At 35.9% G+C, this 18,906-nt stretch overlaps 1 protein-coding gene across 3 annotated transcripts; it reads left to right on the forward strand.

Moving 5' to 3' along the window:
* Nucleotides 1–11,205: 11,205 nt before the first annotated feature.
* Nucleotides 11,206–18,696, forward strand: LOC112187062 (cyclin-dependent kinase E-1). 3 transcript variants are annotated; one of them, XR_005806477.1, is made up of 16 exons: nt 11,207–11,659; nt 11,805–11,915; nt 12,017–12,120; nt 12,215–12,257; nt 12,396–12,494; nt 13,332–13,401; nt 14,022–14,116; nt 14,270–14,303; nt 14,384–14,468; nt 14,644–14,721; nt 14,887–14,934; nt 15,116–15,232; nt 15,462–15,567; nt 16,720–16,926; nt 17,013–17,137; nt 18,131–18,696. XR_005806477.1 is itself a non-coding variant. In XM_040514631.1 (15 exons), the coding sequence occupies exons 1-15, from the start codon at nt 11,414–11,416 to the stop codon at nt 17,079–17,081; spliced, it is 1,512 nt and encodes a 503-aa protein (XP_040370565.1). In that variant the 5' UTR covers nt 11,206–11,413; the 3' UTR covers nt 17,082–17,137. The 3 variants fall into 3 exon arrangements, 2 of the variants coding, with proteins under 2 accessions (XP_040370565.1, XP_024181463.1); XM_040514631.1 differs by lacking the exon at nt 18,131–18,696 and having other exon boundaries at nt 11,206–11,659; XM_024325695.2 differs by lacking the exon at nt 18,131–18,696 and having other exon boundaries at nt 15,200–15,232.
* The last annotated feature ends 210 nt before the right edge of the window (nt 18,697–18,906 follow it).

Raw genomic sequence — 18,906 nt, forward strand, 5'->3', positions numbered from 1 at the left:
ATCCCGGAGAGTCTTCTTCCTCACCAGCTGCTCGTGCTCCTCGGCCTGTGGCCACCCTGGAAAGCTTGTCGGATTCAATTGATGATTTGCGCTCCTCTCTCCGCGATGGTATTATGGTGACAGATTGGAGAGTCAATTGCATGATCGATTACATCTCTGAGATGAACTGCTCTTTGATCCGCTGTCACACTGCAATAAACAAGCTTGCTCAGGAAGTCAATAACTTGCAGAGTTATCCTCCTGGGTTTCCTCGCAAGGACGCTACTGCATCACAACATGAGGACCCGCCTCCGAAGGCTGAAACCAGCAAGAGGGCTGCCACTCGCCCGCATACCGCTCCTCCAAAGGAGTAAATGGAGGTACAAGTCTAGGCTGAAAGACTTTAAACATTAAGCGCTGCATGGGAGGCAACCCATTTCAACTGTAGCTGTGGAGGAGACATCAAACGCAGATTTGCTTTCTTGAACTCTTCCTTCTATTTTATTTTCTTAAATTTTAAGTTGTTTTAGGTTTCGTTGTGTTCATTTTCTCTTCTATGCTTGATTTATGCTTTGCATGATTTATATTTGTTTATACATTGAGGACAATGCATGAATTAAGTATGGGGGAAGGGTTATTGCTTTATTGTGTTTTTAGTAGTTAGTATAAAAAAAAAAAAAAAATAGTTGAAGTTGGATTGTGTTTTTTGTGTTTTTAATTGATGTTGTGATACACTAAGGTATATTGGATTAAACATAGTCTTGAAAAAGGGTAGCTGTTTCAGTCCCATTGCACATCGAGACTCCCTGTTCCCGTACCTAAGTGTTGAAATTAAATTATTTAAAAAAAAAAAAAAAATTTGGTTACTTTTGTTTTTGTTTTTGAGTCTTAGAATGCCCTTTCAACTGTCTAAGATGATTCTATATCTCTGAAATCATGATTAAAAGATGATCACAAAATTGAGATGATTTTTAAAATGGTATTCTTTGGTTAATTGAGATATATGAAAAATGCATGCATGTGTAGTGGATATGGATTTCGTAACCTTGGTACAGAATATGAGCATGTTAGGATGAGTTTTGATTCATAAAAGCCCATGTGAGATATTTGAGCCATGTCCCTTTTTCTTGGAGTGATAATTGAAAAATATATTCTTAATTTTTTGGCGATGTTTTGATGATCTCATTACTCTTTCATTTGATTGATTGCTTGCCATAGATTAAGTTTGATGGACTAGAGAATGCTAGAATTCGCTCTTGTGCTTGTTGAGACGTTTGTCAATACATGGCCCTGATTCTGGAAGGGATAGAGGCAACCTAGGAATTATCACCATTGCCAAATAAGCATGTGTCCCTATTTGTGCCCGTCATGGGACTCCCTTAGATAAACCCCTTTGAGCTTACATTAAGCCTTTTCTTTCATCACCCTTAAATCCTTAACCCTGAACCTTAGTATAGCTACACTCCTACCCTTTGTTCTAAAAACTTAGTGGAGCTATATTTTGGGACTTTACTTGAGGATTTGGCATTGAGAACGAAGATTGAGAAGAGGTGAAAGTTCAAGTGTGGGGGTAGACTTGTCCATGAAAAAAAAAAAAATATGTGAAAGCCGTGAAAAATGAAAGGAAAATAATAAAAAAATGTGTACGGCTAGAAAATTAAAAGAAAGAAAAAAAATGTATATGGATTTTAGTCCTCCATACTTGGTGAGTTTGGAGTTTGTTTTGAATTGAAGACCCACTATTGGAAAATTTGGTCTTTGTCCAATTCACTAGTTCGAGGGAAGTTTAGAGTGAAGATTTGACCCAACATGAAGACATTTGGCCCTTTCATAAAACCTCTATGGGATGTGACGTTTTGATATATCTTGGTGGATTTCTAGAAGTCTCTACATCTACATGAGCTCTGCTAGGTTTTTAGGACACTTTGTGAAATTCCTTACCTTTCGTTTCTTAAAACCTTGAGCCTTGGCCCCATTACAACCCTTAATAAGACCTTCTTGATCCTTAAGATGGGACAGCTTTTGATTTGTGGAGATGAGTTACAAGAGTTGAACCTATGGCTTGGGTCCATCCATGCAAGTAGTTGATATCCTTCATGAGATCTTTTCAAAAAAATTATATTCACAAAGTGCTTTTCGTTTCTTATATATGTGAGCTATTTGATTGCCTCAAAATATTTTCTCTCACATATAATTGAGTGATTATAAGCTTTTAAGCATGGTCTTGAATTCTGAGAGAAGAAAGAGTGGATATACCTTGTGAGGATATGAATCATACTTGTTCGAAGCATGCTTAACAGAAACCATCACCATTATTACAACCAAGTCCTACTTGTGTATGTGTGGATTATATGTTTTAATTAACTCTTGAATATCTACATATTGATTCTTGGTTGAGTGCTAATCTTGATGTTGTGAAAGTAGGAGATTTCTGAGACAAAAAGTTGAAGGGCAATAGAGTCATTGTTTTTGTAGAGTCTTTAATTTTCGTTGAGTGTTAGTGTGTGTCTTAATGTGATTTTGCTAAGGGACTAGCAAAAGCTAAGTGTGGGGGAATTTGATAGGAGCATTTTAATGCGACGTTTTAACTGCATTTCCCTACATTTCTTACGTTATTTCCTTATTAAAATCCTGTTTAGGAAAGTTTCCATTCTTTGATTGGGAAAGTTCCTATTTGTAGAAAGTTTATATTTTTGTAGTTTCTATTTATCATTTTTAGTAAGTTGCCATTTTTCATTTTAGGAAAGTTTCTATTTTTCTTATTAGTTTCTATTTTTTTAGGACCTCCAAGCAAGTGGAAAATCTTGAGGAGGAAAATCAAAGTTGCAAGGAAGTGGAAAATCTTGAGGAGGAAAATCAAAGTTGCAACCAAGTGGAAAATCTTGAGGAGGAAAATCAAAGTTGCAAGGAAGTGGAAAATCTTGAGGAGGAAAATCAAAGTTGCAACCAAGTGGAAAAACTTGAGGAGGAAAATCAATTCAAGTTGAACAAGTGATAAACATGTGGGAAGATATTTTTTACAAATTTGTCTAACATATCTAGCCCTTCATTTATGTTCATCTCCACCCTCCATTCATCATTTTTTGGGCTATAAATACACTTCTCCTCTCACTCTCAAAACAAATTCCTTCATCCATTTCATCTTCTTGTCTCACCATTTCCTCTCCATTTTCCTTAGTCACCAATTCCTTCATCCATCTCATCTTCTTTGTCTCTCCATTTCCTTTTCATTTTTCTCTCCATTCTCTAGTTTTCTTGTTCCATTCTCTAGTTGCAAAGTTCTGCGTTTTCAAGCAAGGAGAGGAAGAAGAAGAAGGAGCCGTGAAGATCATATCCTCCATCATCCACCTTGAAGGCTTGCTTCCAAGATTCAAGATCCAACCATCTAGCTCTCCATCTCCATCTCCCCTCACGGTGTAATTCATTCTTTTTCCTTGTAATGATATTTTGTTTTCCTTGTTTGAATTTTTGGTTTCCTTGTTTGATTTCGTATGAACTTGTTTCTAGTTAACAATAATGTTTAGGGCAAAGTTTAAGCCCAATTTCTATGTTTAAATAAAGTTTTCGAATTCTATAATTGTGATTCTAAGTTTCTTATGTGAGTTTGTTCGATTAAATTTGCTTTACAGAAAACTTTTATATGTTTATCTTATTTGGGTCGACACTTATAGGATTTGCATGTAATTGGTGCTAGGTTTAAGAACATGAAATCGACTTTTCGTTTTGTGTAACTTGAATCAAAAGTAGTAAAGGTTCTGGACAAGAATCGAATTTAATTGAAGAGGATTGCAATTAGGTGGACTTTTCCATAACTAAGTTGTACACTTGAGTTGATAGCCTTTCTCTATGTCTAATGCATTGAACATGTCATGATTGACTAGCTTTCTAGGGCTTGATTGCATGTTTGATAGGATTAATCTAGGTGCTTTCGCTTAGGTTAATTAGCATTGAAAAGTAAAATATGGGAAATCATTTGATTTCGAATGTTTCACATGATCAACTCCTTTCTCATGACTTGGAAGAACAATTATAGGGTTTGAATCGAATTTGATTACATGGAATTGATTTTGATCTTTGTTCCTTGCGTTCCACCCTTGTATATATGTTTTTACGTTTTATTTATTTTAATTTTAATTTTAAGAATCCTATTCCCCCCTTATTTGTGTTTACTTGTATATATTTATTCTTTATTTTATTTTTGTAAATAATACTTTATTATTTTAATTCTTTATTTGTTTATACAATTGTATATATTTATATTCTTTATTTTATTTTTGTAAATAATACTTTTCTTTATTTGTTTCACAATTACAAGTGTACCCTCAATCCCCGGAATAGAACGATCCCTATTTGCTTATACTACTAACGATATTTTCAGGGTTAAATTGTGCGCTTGCTTTGAGCGCGTCAATTTTTGGCGCCGTTGCTACACTATGGGCAGGTTTATTACACTTTCTAGGGATATAACCCCAACTACAAGACTGAAACAAACTCAAAAGTACCTTAGCTTCATCAATTAGAGCTCCATCTGGACTGAGGTCTTCAAGGTTGGAATTTAATGCCACAAACACATTCTGTGCGTTTCCTTCGATCTCCAAATTAGTGAAGCTGGCTTGATAGCAAAAATGTAAGCCATTCACTAATGCTAGAACCTCACATGTCTGTGGGTTAATAAACCCCACACTTGGTACTGCCAACACCCCAAGGCAGACTCCTCTATCATCTCTAACCACTGCCCCTGTACCATACACACCCTGGCTCACGTTCAAAGCACCATCAATATTTAGTTTTACTGAGCCCATCCTAGGCTTCTCCCATCTCTCTTGTCTACTACCAGAGCGCCTACTTCCTTGCCCACTAGGAACATTTGACTGCACATCACGCCTTACCCCACCCAACTGCCCAATGCAATCACCTTGCTGCACATTACTGCCATGATTTCCCCATTGTTCGTACACCTCCCACCAAGCAGCAGCCTTGGTGATTAAGGATTCAGCCATCATTGCAATCTGCCCATGCAACCTATTATTCCTTTCATGCCAAAGCTGCCAAACCACCACCCCAAACCACTCTAAATCCTTGCCACATGCCAAATGTAGTTATTATTGATTAAGATCCAAGTTTTTAATTAGATTTAATTGATGTATAAATATATTATTTATTTGAGAACCAAAGTCTTTTCTAGAACCATCCATATTGCAAAAAAAAAAAAAATAACAAAAAATAACAAACTATGATATGGATTAATAGAAAAATCTTTGTAATTGTCTACTTGTTCGGATCCTCCAAAAATCACTTTCTGATTCTGTCACTGAAAGTATACAAAAAATGTAGGCAACTTACTCACAAAATTCTTCATGAATGAATTGATAGAGATAAGATAAAAAAACCAAATTGTTGAAGATACAGATTTAATTGTTTAAGGGTGTTTTGGTAAAATTAAGGAGGTGTACTTAGGTTTTTAAGTATTGAAAAAAATTAATTGGAGGTTTAATAAGTGAGTTTTTCTATTGGAACCTCCAAATTTACTCACTTGACCTCTATGCTTTTTCCACCTCTTATCAAATTTTCAAATAACCTCACTAAACCTCACTAAACTTCCTCAAATAACCTCGCTCATATAATTTGCAAACATATTATTATCTTTAAAATAAAAAATTTAGTCATTTCAATGATTTAGTCACTCTATAAATCTTAACTAAATATACATTTCTTAATTAAACTTGAGTTTCAAAAATTAATTTCTAATCAATAAGAAAATGGGGGAAAAATTCACCAACGGTGTCTGGACACTTAGGGGACTTTCAGAATGATACCTGAACTTACAAAGTTATCAATGTGATACCTGGACTCATTTTTTCATATCAACGTCATACCTACGACCAATTTCCGTCACAGAGCCGTTAAATTTTGCACGTGCAATGCACGTGAGTCACTTAATGAAGACAAAAAGACCGATTTACCCTAGAGAAAAATTCACCAACGGTGTCTGGACACTTAGGGGACATTTAGAATTATACCTGAACTTACAAAGTTATCAATGCGATATCTGGACTCATTTTTTCATATCAACGTTGTACCTACTACCAATTTCGGTCACGGAGCCGTTAAATTTTGCACGTGCGATGCACGTGAGTCACTTAATAAAGACAAAAACACTGATTTACCCTCAAAAGTTTTTTTTCCCCTTTTCTTTTCTTTCTTTTTTTCTTTATTCTTCTTCTTCTTCTTTTTCGGTTTCTTTATTCTCTCCTTCTCTTCTTGCTGCTAACACCACCGCTTTCGGAGAACCCACCATGGAATATGCAGGAAGAAAAATGGGGGAGAGCCACAACAACCTCCACCACCGCGCAATGACGTCATCCTCTGCTGCTTCTCAATTGGATTTGGGTATAAGGACTGCTTCTTCCTCCATCGCCAAAGAAATCGTGGAGGCTCGAGGCCACATTCTAAGGGCCACCGACCGGAAGGACCGCCACAGCAAGGTCTACACCGCCAAAGGCCCCAGAGACCACCGTGTCCTGCTCGCCGCCCACACTGCCATTCAATTCTACGACGTGCAAGACTGGCTTGGATACGATCAGCCCAGCAAGGCCGTCGATTGGGTCGTTAAGAAAGCCAAGGCCGCAATTAGCAAGCTGCCGCCGTGGAACCCGAACTCAATTTCTGTTCAGACAACATCTTCTCCGACGGTGCCGATATTCGCCGCGCAGGACACGCAGAACAAGAGCCTCCATTTCTCAATGGTGGAGGCTCCGAGTTCTTTGTCTGCTAATCGGCCAGGCGCAATGGTGGGTAGCAGTGGAGTGGCGGAGCTGGTGAATCAGAACAGCTCGAATTTTCTGCAGGTAAGGATGGTGTGGAGACCAAAGTTGTTAATCTTTGGCTGCCTACAATTGCTTCTGATTGAAGTTTGGCTAGAGGCTGAAGTTGTCTGCTAGACCGATGAAGTTGCAAGTAAGGATGGTGTGGAGGTGGTGTTGCATGTCGAGAACGACGGAGAGGATGGCAGGGTGGGATTGGAGCTGTGATTTGAGAGTGGAGGGCTGGCAGGGTCTGAGTTTCTGATCAATGGTGTATAAAAGGGGGTCGGAAGAGAGAACGAGAGTGGTGGTGGCTAAGTCATCGTCGGCGGCGGCGGGGATGAACTTGGAGTGAGCGGCGAAGCCTCAGTGCAATTTCAATTTGTTGTAGGATTTGAAGTGGGGGGAACCATAAACATCTACGGTGCATGAGGAAGGTGGATTGAGACACAGCGGCGGTGTTTGATCGGCAATCGGCGGTGGGAATCAGAAGAGCAAGATGATTTAAATCTTGATGATTCAAATCAGGGGAAGAAGAAACCAAAAAATAAGAAGAAGAGAGAAAGAAAGAAGAATAAAGAAACAAATAAAAGGAAAAAAAAACTTTTGAGGGTAAATTGGTCTTTTTGTCTTCATTAAGTTACTCACGTGCAAAATTTAACGGCTCCGTGACTGAAATTGATCGTTGATAGGAGCATTTTAATGTGATATTTTAATAGTTAATTCCTCACATTTTGCTTAGTTAATTCCTTAACGAATCGATTTTTAACTCAATTTCTATTTTCTTAGGTACATTGGAGTAAATGATGGTGAAATGAGCATTATGTCCACACTTACCTACAAATGGTGGAGATAAAATTGAAGTAAATGAGTAGGAAATCCATCATCATCATCACCCAAAAATATTCCATGTTTTAGGGTGTAATCATCATTTTTCTCCATCATTTCTCACACTAATCCACCATCATCATCACCCAAAAACATTCCATGTTTTAGGGTGTAATCATCATGTTTTCTCCATCATTTCTCACACTAATCCACCATCATCATCACCCAAAAACATTCCATGTTTTAGGGTGTAATCATCATTTCTCTTTCTTTTCCATATTCTACAAATCACTTTCATACTCCACTTTTATTATTTTTCTTCCACTCATCATTTCACTCTTCTTTTTCTTCCCTATATAAACACCTTCTCCTCTCATTCTAACACACATTCCTTCATCCATCTCATCTTCTTTGTCTCTCCATTTCCTTTCCATTTTCCCAAACGAATTCCTTCATCCATTCCATATTCTTTGTCTCTCCATTTCCTCTCCATTTTCCTTAGTCACCATTTCCTACAAAAATTCCTTCATCCATTCCATCTTCTTTGTCTCTCCATTTCCTCTCCATTTTCCTTAGTCACCATTTCCTACAAAAATTCCTTCATCCATCTCATCTTCTTTGTCTCTCCATTTCCTTTCCATTTTCCTTCTCCATTCTCTAGTTGCAAAGTTCTGCATTTTCAAGCAAGGAGAGGAAGAAGAAGAAGGAGCCGTGAAGATCATATCCTCCATCATCCACCTTGAAGGCTTGCTTCCAAGATTCAAGATTCAACCATCTAGCTCTCCATCTCCATCTCCACTCACGGTGTAATTCGTTCCTTTTCCTTGTAACCTTTTTGGTTTCCTTGTTTGATTTCGTATGAACTTGTTTCTAGTTAACAATAATGGTTAGGGCAAAGTTTAAGCCCAATTTCTATGTTTAAATAAAGTTTTCGAATTCTATAATTGTGATTCTAAGTTGCTTATGTGAGTTTGTTCGATTAAATTTGCTTTACAGAAAACTTTTATATGTTTATCTTATTTGGGTCGACACTTATAGGATTTGCATGTAATTGGTGCTAGGTTTAAGAACATGAAATCGACTTTTCGTTTTGCGTAACTTGAATCAAAAGTAGTAAAGGTTCTGGACAAGAATCGAATTTAATTGAAGAGGATTGCAATTAGGTGGACTTTTCCATAACTAAGTTGTACACTTGAGTTGATAGCCTTTCTCTATGTCTAATGCGTTGAACATGTCATGATTGACTAGCTTTCTAGGGCTTGATTGCATGTTTGATAGGATTAATCTAGGTGCTTTCGCTTAGGTTAATTAGCATTGAAAAGTAAAATATGGGAAATCATTTGCTTTCGAATGTTTCACATGATCAACTCCTCTCTCATGACTTGGAAGAACAATTATAGGGTTTGAATCGAATTTGATTACATGGAATTGATTTTTATCTTTGTTCCTTGCGTTCCACCCTTGTATATATGTTTTTACGTTTTCTTTATTTTATTTATTTTTAATTTTAAGAATCCTAAACCCCCCCTTATTTTTGTTTACTTGTATATATTTATTCTTTATTTTATTTTTGTAAATAATACTTTGTTATTTTAATTCTTTATTTGTTTATACAATTGTATATATTTATATTCTTTATTTTATTTTTGTAAATAATACTTTGTTATTTTAATTCTTTATTTGTTTATACAATTGTATATATTTATATTCTTTATTTTATTTTTGTAAATAATACTTTTCTTTATTTGTTTCACAATTACAAGTGTACCCTCAATCCCCGGAATAGAACGATCCCTATTTGCTTATACTACTAACGATATTTCAGGGTTAAATTATGCGCTTGCTTTGAGCGCATCAATCGTAGGTATGACGTTGATACGAAAAAATGAGTCCAGGTATCACATTGATAGTTTTGTAAGTTCAGGTATCATTCTGAAAGTCCCCTAAATGTCCAGACACCGTTGGTGAATTTTTTCCTAAGAAAATGCCATGAACTATTATGTTTTTTTTTTAAAAATTCTATTTTAGCTGTGAAAAAAAAATGAAGAAATCATTTGTTTTTATTCTTAAAAAAAATATCATTCATTTTTTAATGTTTTGTGTGTGTGTGTGTGTGTTTTTTTTTTTTTTTTTTGCAAATATAATGGATTGACTTAGATTTAGGTCATAAATCATAAAAGGATTTATTTTGTTTTCCCTCACCAATATGCGTTCAACATATATATCATACATTTTTATGTCACATGATCTTAATCATATTTTTAATTCTTATTAAATATATTATATATGAATGCTTTAATGAGTATGTACTGAAATTGGAAAATGAAAATAGATAAGGAAAATAATAAGGAATACAATCTAATATTATTGAATTGGAAAGTCTACATAAAATAAATATAATATTTTTGGGTATAATTATTGTCCTTAATAGTCATTTTATAGTAGGGTATGTATGTCATTTAATAATTCATAATAGAGTGAGGTCAAGTGAGTAGATTTGGAGGTCCCAATAGAAACTCTCAGATTTTAGGGTTTAGGAATATCAAATTGTTGAAGATACATATTTAATTGTTTAAGGGTGTTTTGGTAAAATGAAGGAGGTGTACTTAGGTTTTTAAGTATTGAAAAAAATTAATTGGAGGTTTAATAAGTAGGAGAGATCCAAATATCAAATTTGAAGGTCTAACTAGAACCTCTCATTGATAATTTATTTCTGTATTGCTTATTTACTAGACGGGTTTGGAGCTTAACTTTTCGTACTACCGATTTTGCTTCCAGGAATCAGTCTTTTATTGACCGGTTAGAGTTAGTTACCTCAAAAAATGACTCTGGTATTCTAAAGATTTATTTTCTATTGCTTTATGTACTTGCTATGATATATTTTCTAAATATTCATAGAACCTGTTCAAATTATGTTTTATGCTTCTTTAATTTTCACAAATTATAGGAGACATAATCCCCCTCATACTAAGAGAAAAACTAAAACTGGGTTTAGAAATATGACTATGTTAAACTCAATTTTGATGGTTCTCTTAAAATTGATCATTAAAGTGCTGCTAGCTACCCGAAAAGACAATGGTGATCATTTAGTTGTTGCTTCCAAAAATTTGAGTACTTTCTTACAGCTGAAAAGTACTTTACTTGACGTGCTGGACTGCAAGCTCCTTTACCTACAAGGTTACAAAAATCTGGACGTAAAGAGAGATTGCAAATAACAAAGCTTTTAATTGATAGTAGTGATGGGTCATTCTCAGCTAAGTGATGGGTCTGAAAAAATTCTCCTCCTCTCTCTCTGGCTCTATGCTGCTCATGCCTTCAATTTCGATAGACTACGATTCGACTGCGTTCGTAATTCTTCTAAATTAGCTTTCTTTCCATTAATCGGAAAAACTCAGAATTTTAATGTGCAATAAATAACAGTCAATAATAAATAAAAAAAGAAAAAAAAAGGAAAGGTAAAAAAAATAGGGAAATAATTAGACGACGGCCGGGAAGAAGAAATGAAAAGAAAAGTCGCTAGCTCGGAAACAAAGCAAAACAAACAGTGGGCCCCGCCGGAAACATTGGAATAAATCTTCTCTGTCCTGATAAATAGAAATTTCGAAAGGCGAGGAGGCCAGAGAGAGAGAGAGAGAGAGAGAGAGAGAGAGGCAGCAGCGAAGAATAAGAGGAAGAGGTGCCGTTATTCTGATATCAGTTTCGGTTTTGGATTGATGCGACGAGAAGAAGATCGGAGACGGTAGTAGCCTAGCCGGTGGTGGTTGTTTTCGGTTCTTCAGAAGAGCGAGAGCGAGAGGGAGAGCATGGGCGACGGCAACCGAGGCCTCTCGGCTAATTCTAATTCTAATTCAAACCACGGCGGTAGCAACAAGCCGGAGTGGCTCCAGCAGTATGATCTGATCGGCAAGATCGGCGAGGGAACCTACGGCCTCGTCTTCCTCGCCAGGACCAAGACCCCTAACAACCGCGGCAAATCCATTGCCATCAAGAAATTCAAGCAGTCCAAGGACGGCGACGGCGTCTCCCCCACCGCCATCCGCGAAATCATGGTTATCCTTTATTTATTATTATTATTATTATTTTTTTGAATTTTAGACGTTACAATTGCATTCTTTCCTTTTCTGTTCTCTTCTGGTTTCCGTGAAACAGACACATTAATTTATTTTTTTTTCAATTCTTTTGGTATGGTTTCAGTTACTGCGGGAAATCTCCCACGATAATGTGGTGAAGCTTGTGAATGTTCACATCAATCACTCCGACATGTCGCTCTATCTGGCTTTTGATTACGCTGAGCATGACCTTTATGTGAGTGTGGAATTATGGCTTGTTCTTACTTTTTTTTTTCCGACATAGTTCGATTGAGCCTTGTACTGAGTAGAGCAATATTTGGGGTTATTTGCTGTCAGGAAATCATTAGACATCATAGAGACAAAGTTAATCATGCGATCAATCAGTATACTGTTAAGTCCTTGCTATGGCAGCTGCTCAATGGACTAAATTATCTTCATAGGTATGACATTGCTCTTGTTTTGTTCTTGTGATGTTGATCGTTAGTTCGATTGCTGCACTATAATTTGACCACTTCTGTCGAACTCTTCATGCAGCAATTGGATAATTCATCGTGATCTAAAGCCATCTAATATCTTGGTATGATTTTTGTAGCAAGTTTTTCCTCCCTTATTTGATGAGTTTTAGTTACAACTTTGTTAAGTTGCTGTCTTGTGGCATGCGTGACTATGAACCGATATGAAGTGCTGTTATGTAAACCTGAACCTTTGTTGCTAGGTTATGGGTGACGGAGAGGAACAAGGAGTGGTCAAAATTGCCGATTTCGGACTTGCAAGAATATATCAGGCTCCCTTGAAGTCGTTGTCTGAAAACGGGGTATGTTTGTATCATTGTTTTCTCTTGCTGCCAGGATTTTTATGCTTGATCTCATATATTTTTGTCACATATAATTTAATTAATAGCAAGAGCAGGCAGAATAGTGGTATGCGTAGAATATGAATTATAAGGTCTAAACAATTGATGAGAATCTGAAATTTTAAAGTAAGTCTGCTAATTGATAAGTAGCGAAGCTCCAATTCTGATAAATTATTCCACCCATATACCCATATGATCAAGGTTCTTTGTAGTTAATTGTGTAATTAGTGCAGTTTATACATGCATTATTAAGTCTATGGTTTTAAAGTCTCATACTTGGTGTCATCAGCGTCTCTGTCACCTTCGTAGTTTCAAATGTCATTACTATTCGCCTTAGAATTCCTAGGCATTTAATTTGGGTCTTCAACGCTTCATGTTTAGAGAATACTCTGTCATTGAGGTTCTGGCTTGCTTGAGAAACTGCTTTGGTTGGGATAATAATTGGATTTGGCTGATATCAAATACTATTCTACTAGTTGTGTGTGTCTGCAAGGGAGTGAATCGCTAGGTTTCTCAAAGATAATGAGCATACAGTGGTTCAATGGAAAATGCTTCTTTCAATTTATTTCTAATTTAGGTTAATAATTGTTCCCTTTTTCTTCCAACATTATTTGTTAGATTAATTAAATCTTTTATATCTTCTTTTTGGTTAGATTTGTGTACTAGGGAAATGCCCTTTTCTTATCTTTTGGAGTAATATAACCTTGTCCCAAACAGCCACTTGAATATTATGATCAAACTTACACTTGATTAATAACTAAGACTTTGTGTTTAATGTGTCAACTATATTAATTGCAGGTTGTGGTAACCATATGGTATCGTGCACCAGAATTGCTCCTTGGGGCAAAGCACTACACAAGTGCTGTCGGTATCCTCTGTTATTAAGTTTCTATTAAAACCAGTTCCATAGTTTTTTTTCGGTGTGTTTTTTTTTTTCCTCCCATGTATTTTCCAATTTTATCAACTTTAAATTATTAGAGTAACTCATCTGAAAAAAGAAGAAGAAGTTATATATAGGTTATTGCCAAAGTGCATGCCACCCTACATTTGGTTATGTACTCGACTACATAGAAATTGCACAAAGCTAACCTTATTGGAAGGATAAGAAGTAAACTGTATTTGGATTATGAGATCCTGCTGAGCTCAAGCAAATTTGAAATTTTTTGTCTTCTAGTTATGAACTATCAGTTGTTGCCATTTTGACGTCAACATATCTATAATCTAGGACAGGGAAGAACCAGAGAATAGAAGTCAGTAAAGGCACACCATACCATGATATAAGTAAATTGTAAAAGCCTATATAACCATCCAATGGAATGTTAAGATCTGTTTCTTATTAGTTTCATTTTTTTTGTTTTACTCAATTTCCTTTGTATTTTTGTCAGTGAAGTATCCAGTTGAAATACATGACACAGCTTTAATTCAGCCTATTGCTTAGCTGCAATGCATGTAAACATTAGGTTGGTGTTTCCTTAATATGCAATCTAGATATGTGGGCTGTTGGATGCATTTTTGCTGAGCTTTTAACTTTGAAGCCATTATTTCAAGGGGCAGAAGTGAAAGCTACACCAAATCCTTTCCAGGTTTAAATTGTTGTAGGAAATATATTTTTCAAAATTCCTGTTCTGAACTTTCTGTTTTTAGATTTGTTATGACTTAATTTTGATTACTAGCTGTGTTTCTAGACCTTTTTGTGATCCTAATATGTTTGCGATTAAATATCATTTTCGGTGCAGCTTGATCAACTTGACAAGATTTTCAAAGTTCTAGGTACTCTATTTTTCTTTTTGAGCCTATCACTGTTCTCTTTATATACTCCATGGATCTTAGTATTATCATTATCATGTCAGGCCATCCTACGCTAGAAAAGTGGCCGACACTTTCAAATCTTCCACACTGGCAACAAGACCAACAACACATTCAAGGGCACAAGTAGTAGGTTTTCTCATGTATTGTTTTATGTATACAAAAGTTGTAGTCCCTTGAAGGATTTATTTTATTTATTATTTATATGTACTATTGTATCTCCCTGCGAGTCTCATTTAATTTTTTGTTTTTTGTTTTTGTCAACAAAACTAACCATTTCTTTTTCTCTATTTTTTTTTGACAGTGACAATACTGCACTTTACAGTGTAGTTCACCTCTCTCCAAAAAGTCCTGCATATGACCTCCTATCTAAGATGCTCGAGTAAGTGGTTCCTTCTAAATTTAGTCTTGAGCAGATGAGGAGATAATGAAATTGATATATACAAAATTATAGAATTAAATTCACAGATGTAGCGATGTCAAAAGTTAGTTGTTGTTGTTATTATTATTATTATTATTTCTCTTCCGAAGCCAAATTTGTATGCAGATATGATCCTCGAAAGCGTATAACAGCAGCACAAGCGTTAGAACACGAGTATGGCTTCCCCTCTCTATGAATTGTGCTTATCATTTTCTCTTCCTCCTACCTTTCCCTCTCCCATTAGATGACCTTTCAGAGTTTTCATCTTGATAATTTGTAAATTAAATGTGTGTTGTGTGTGTGTTAATTTTTTTCTTTTTTTCTTTTTCCTGTTTTTCTTTTAAAAAACTTCCAGTATGTATAAAGAACTTGGTATGCATGTAAGAGTGGTCATCATGACAGAGTACAATTTTCTAAAGTTGCATCTGTTGTATTTCAGATACTTTCGTATAGAACCTCTACCAGGACGCAAGTAAGTTCTTTATACATTCAAGCTGCTTGTATGCTTTGGACCTCTTCCCTTGTGATGCCATTCTTTTATTTTTCAATGCTTTGACCACCTTTTCATGAATACCAACGAAAAGTGTGGAAAAGAAGAGAAAATAGAAAATTGTGAAGAGAAACTTTGACTAGATGGTAATGGGAGGATATTTCACTCAGTCCCTTCATTTTGATGTGTTGTATGGAATGTGAATGATTAGTGCATTGATGGCCAGTCAAGGAGAAAAGGCAGTGAATTACCTTACTCGTCCGGTTGACACAACTACAGACTTTGAAGGGACAACCAGCCTTCAACCTTCACAACCGGTATGGTTATATGGTTTTGCAACTAAATTAGTATTGTATTCTAAAGCTTGTTGAAAGTGAAGTTCCACTAGTTAACAATTTTTCTTTGTTGATAATTTAGTGGATAATTCTACAGTCATTTAAGATAAACGTGTAGTCTACTGCATGTTAATGTGTCATATAAACTAATTGAATTTTGTGCAGAATTTAGTTCGAATCTAAGATAAAAATGTACTCTACTGCTTCTCATCTGTATATGTTTATCCTTTTAAATGGAATATTATTCAAGGATGATATTCGCAGGTATCGTGATACTTTGTAGAGCAGGAGATAGGATATTATCAAGTATGATATTGTTGCTAATTGCTATGTTGTAAGTTAGACTGAAAAATATATGGTCTGTAATTCCGAAGTCATTAGCATATTTACTTCTGTAAGAAGCTTAAACATTCGTTTTTCCTCATGTTTACTCTTCTGAATTGGGACATGAATCTTCAGTTAAGAAGTTCTGCATTGGGACATGAAGAATGTATTCCAAATATATTATATCAGGAAGATGGATGTCATAAACTAGTTTCATTGGTTTCAGAAGGTCTAGGTCAAGTTGGTTTGTCTTCGAATCATTTGCATTGGCAATCATGTTGAGAACTTTATTTCAATCTGTTAAACTGAGAGTCTTATCCACATTTGGACATAAATAGGTTTCTTTACATGAATATACTGCAAGCAATGTTATAGTTGGAGTGCAAGCTAAATTTAGTGCAAGGCCAGTCTGTCAGAACTTGGAGTCCCCTTCGAATCTCTTTTTTGTTCGTATAGTTTCTTCTCAGTTGTTGGTTGGTTATCATAATTTTTTTGCTAAGGGCAAATGCTTTCTGTCCATGGTTGTAGGATTTATTACTGTGGTGGGAGTGTGGGACATATCCATATTAAATTATTGCTCATCTGTTCCCATTTTGATATCTACTCGATGAAACATTGTACTTCATTTGCCTTTCCTGTCTTTGTTTTCCTCAAATTTGAACCACTTTACTTTTTGAGTTATTTCTGCAATTATGAGTGCACTGCCAGAAAATAAATACGTTTGTATATAGAGTGCATGGCAAGTGATGTATACCAATTTTATTCTCTAGCCTTTTACTTCCATGCTTATCATTTGATTATTTGGACCAGGTATCGTCTGGAAATGCAGGAAGCATGTCAGGTGCTCATGTAGGGAACAGATCTATGCCCAGGCCGTTACTTAACATGCAAAGAATGCAGCCATCTCAGGGCTTGACTGCATATAATCTTGCAACACAGGCAGGGATGGGTGGTGGAATGAATCCTGGTGGTATCCCCATGCAGCGTGGTGTTGGTCAGGCCCATCACCAACAACAGGTATATTGCAATGACTCCTATATTATTTTGTTGTAAAATTGTGCTTCTTTGTGATGTATGCTGTTATCTTTTTCCTTTCAATGCAGTTGAGAAGGAAAGATCCAGGAATGGGGATGACTGGATACCCTCCACAGCAGAAATCTAGACGTTTCTGAGTTTCATTGCACCTGGTATTTTTTTTTTGGCCGTGGATCTCTGGAAACTCCTGAAGGTAAGTCTTTTTGATGCTTTGCTTATAGGGTACTATAAAATGGTTCTTTATCTTAATCTTGAAAGGAAAATAAAGCAAAATCCTTTTTTCCCTTTTTTTTATAATATAAATTTGTATATGTCTGTGTATACGTGTTTGTATGTTTATGTCTTTCTCAGTCCTAAGGCTTGCTTGAGTTTTACTTTTGAGTTATAGCAATTTGAAACCAAGTTATAACTCTATGTTTGAACTTAAAATAATGCTAAATGTGCTACCATTTCTTGCACCACCTAGAAACCACCTTATGTGGCATTTGATGTTGCATTGGCACATCATTTTATGAATTTATTCTATGCCACATTAGTTGCCACCTAAGGTGGTACTTGAAAGGTTGTACACCTAGCATTACTCTCACTTCTACATAATATAGTAGTTGAATTGCAACAATTTGAAACTGCAATGGTATCATGACAAATTCTAAAATAAACAGCCGTTATTGTTATTTAGAAGGTTGTCCACCGTAGCAGGAAATGAATAGTTCTACCACCCTGTTTGAAAATCTTAGGGGGAAGTGGATATACCCATAACCCGCTGTTACTTGGATATAGCAAGCTTTCTGGGAGACTCAAGGGTTGAGCCCAGTCCAACTTATTCTTGGTTATAAATACCATGTTATATGCTTCGCTGGTTAGACGAATTGTTAAATGATTTGTATGCCTATTGTTATATATTGACTGCAACTTGTTTTTGTTAAAATAACTGCAATTTCATTGTAATTGTCATTATTGAAATAACTACTACGTCAGTGTTGTCAATTGCTTGTGTCGCACCAAGTTCTCTCTTTCTTTTTCATCATAACTCTCATTTCTGTATCTGTTAATCTCAAGATTGGTTTGTTTGTTTGTTTGTTTTTTTTTGTTTTTTTCCCTGAAAAGCACTCTGGTAACTTGAGTCCAATCATATGATGCATTCCATCAACTGATGAGCCATTTTACATCCTTTTCATTTTTGCAGGACGTTAAATGGGGAGAGTCGTACATAGGGCATGAGTTCAACCGTATAAAATATCCCAACTTATGGCATTTCTCAATCTATGGACCCGGTTTCCCCCCTGTTGACTTGATTGATGTGATCTTATTTATACCGTTTGATGTCTTCCAAACTTCAAAGATTGAGGACGTACGATAGGATGGTGTGATTCTTCTGATTATGTCAAAGACGGAATGCTGTAGCAGATTTTTGGTTATTCTTGGCCCTCTGGTTATTGCAGTGGGACAAAGTTTTCCAGACACTGCAAGGGTAGCCCGGGCTACTGTTGTAGGCTAGACCCTAATTATGACTTGATTTCTGTACAAGTTTGTAGCTAAGCACAAGAGTTGTTGCCAGCAGACAACATGGTAATACTGCCACATCCAAGTATTTTAGCATCCTCACCAGTAGTGAAAACAGATGGAGGATTGTAGGGGAGTATAGACACAGATTTGTTTGATGAGAATCCCATTAACTGGGACTCAAAATTTGATACATGTGTGTATACAAGAAATATATATTTGGAGAAACAAATTTACTATTTTCTTCTATTTGATTTTTGATTATCATTTAGTAAATTTGACTTTTGTTTTCATGGATTTGTATGCCTTGGAGCTGTACTGCACTCTTGCATTTATATGTTGAATTTCTTTTTTGACTTGCCGAAGCATGAAACATCACTCATACGCAGATGAGGAACCAACAAATCGCAAGTTGATTCATTCACATCCATGTTCACAATTAGAGTAGTGCAGTTAGTT

The sequence above is a fragment of the Rosa chinensis genome, chromosome 2, assembly GCF_002994745.2.
Source record: "Rosa chinensis cultivar Old Blush chromosome 2, RchiOBHm-V2, whole genome shotgun sequence".
NCBI lineage: Eukaryota > Viridiplantae > Streptophyta > Magnoliopsida > Rosales > Rosaceae > Rosa > Rosa chinensis.

Coding starts and splice junctions, on each gene's coding strand:
- LOC112187062 (XM_040514631.1), top strand. CDS start 11,414: ATGGGCGACGGCAACCGAGGCCTCTCGGCTAATTCTAATTCTAATTCA. Junction 13,402..14,021: donor GCACTACACAAGTGCTGTCG/GTATCCTCTGTT, acceptor TATGCAATCTAG/ATATGTGGGCTGTTGGATGC. Junction 15,233..15,461: donor GAACCTCTACCAGGACGCAA/GTAAGTTCTTTA, acceptor GTGAATGATTAG/TGCATTGATGGCCAGTCAAG.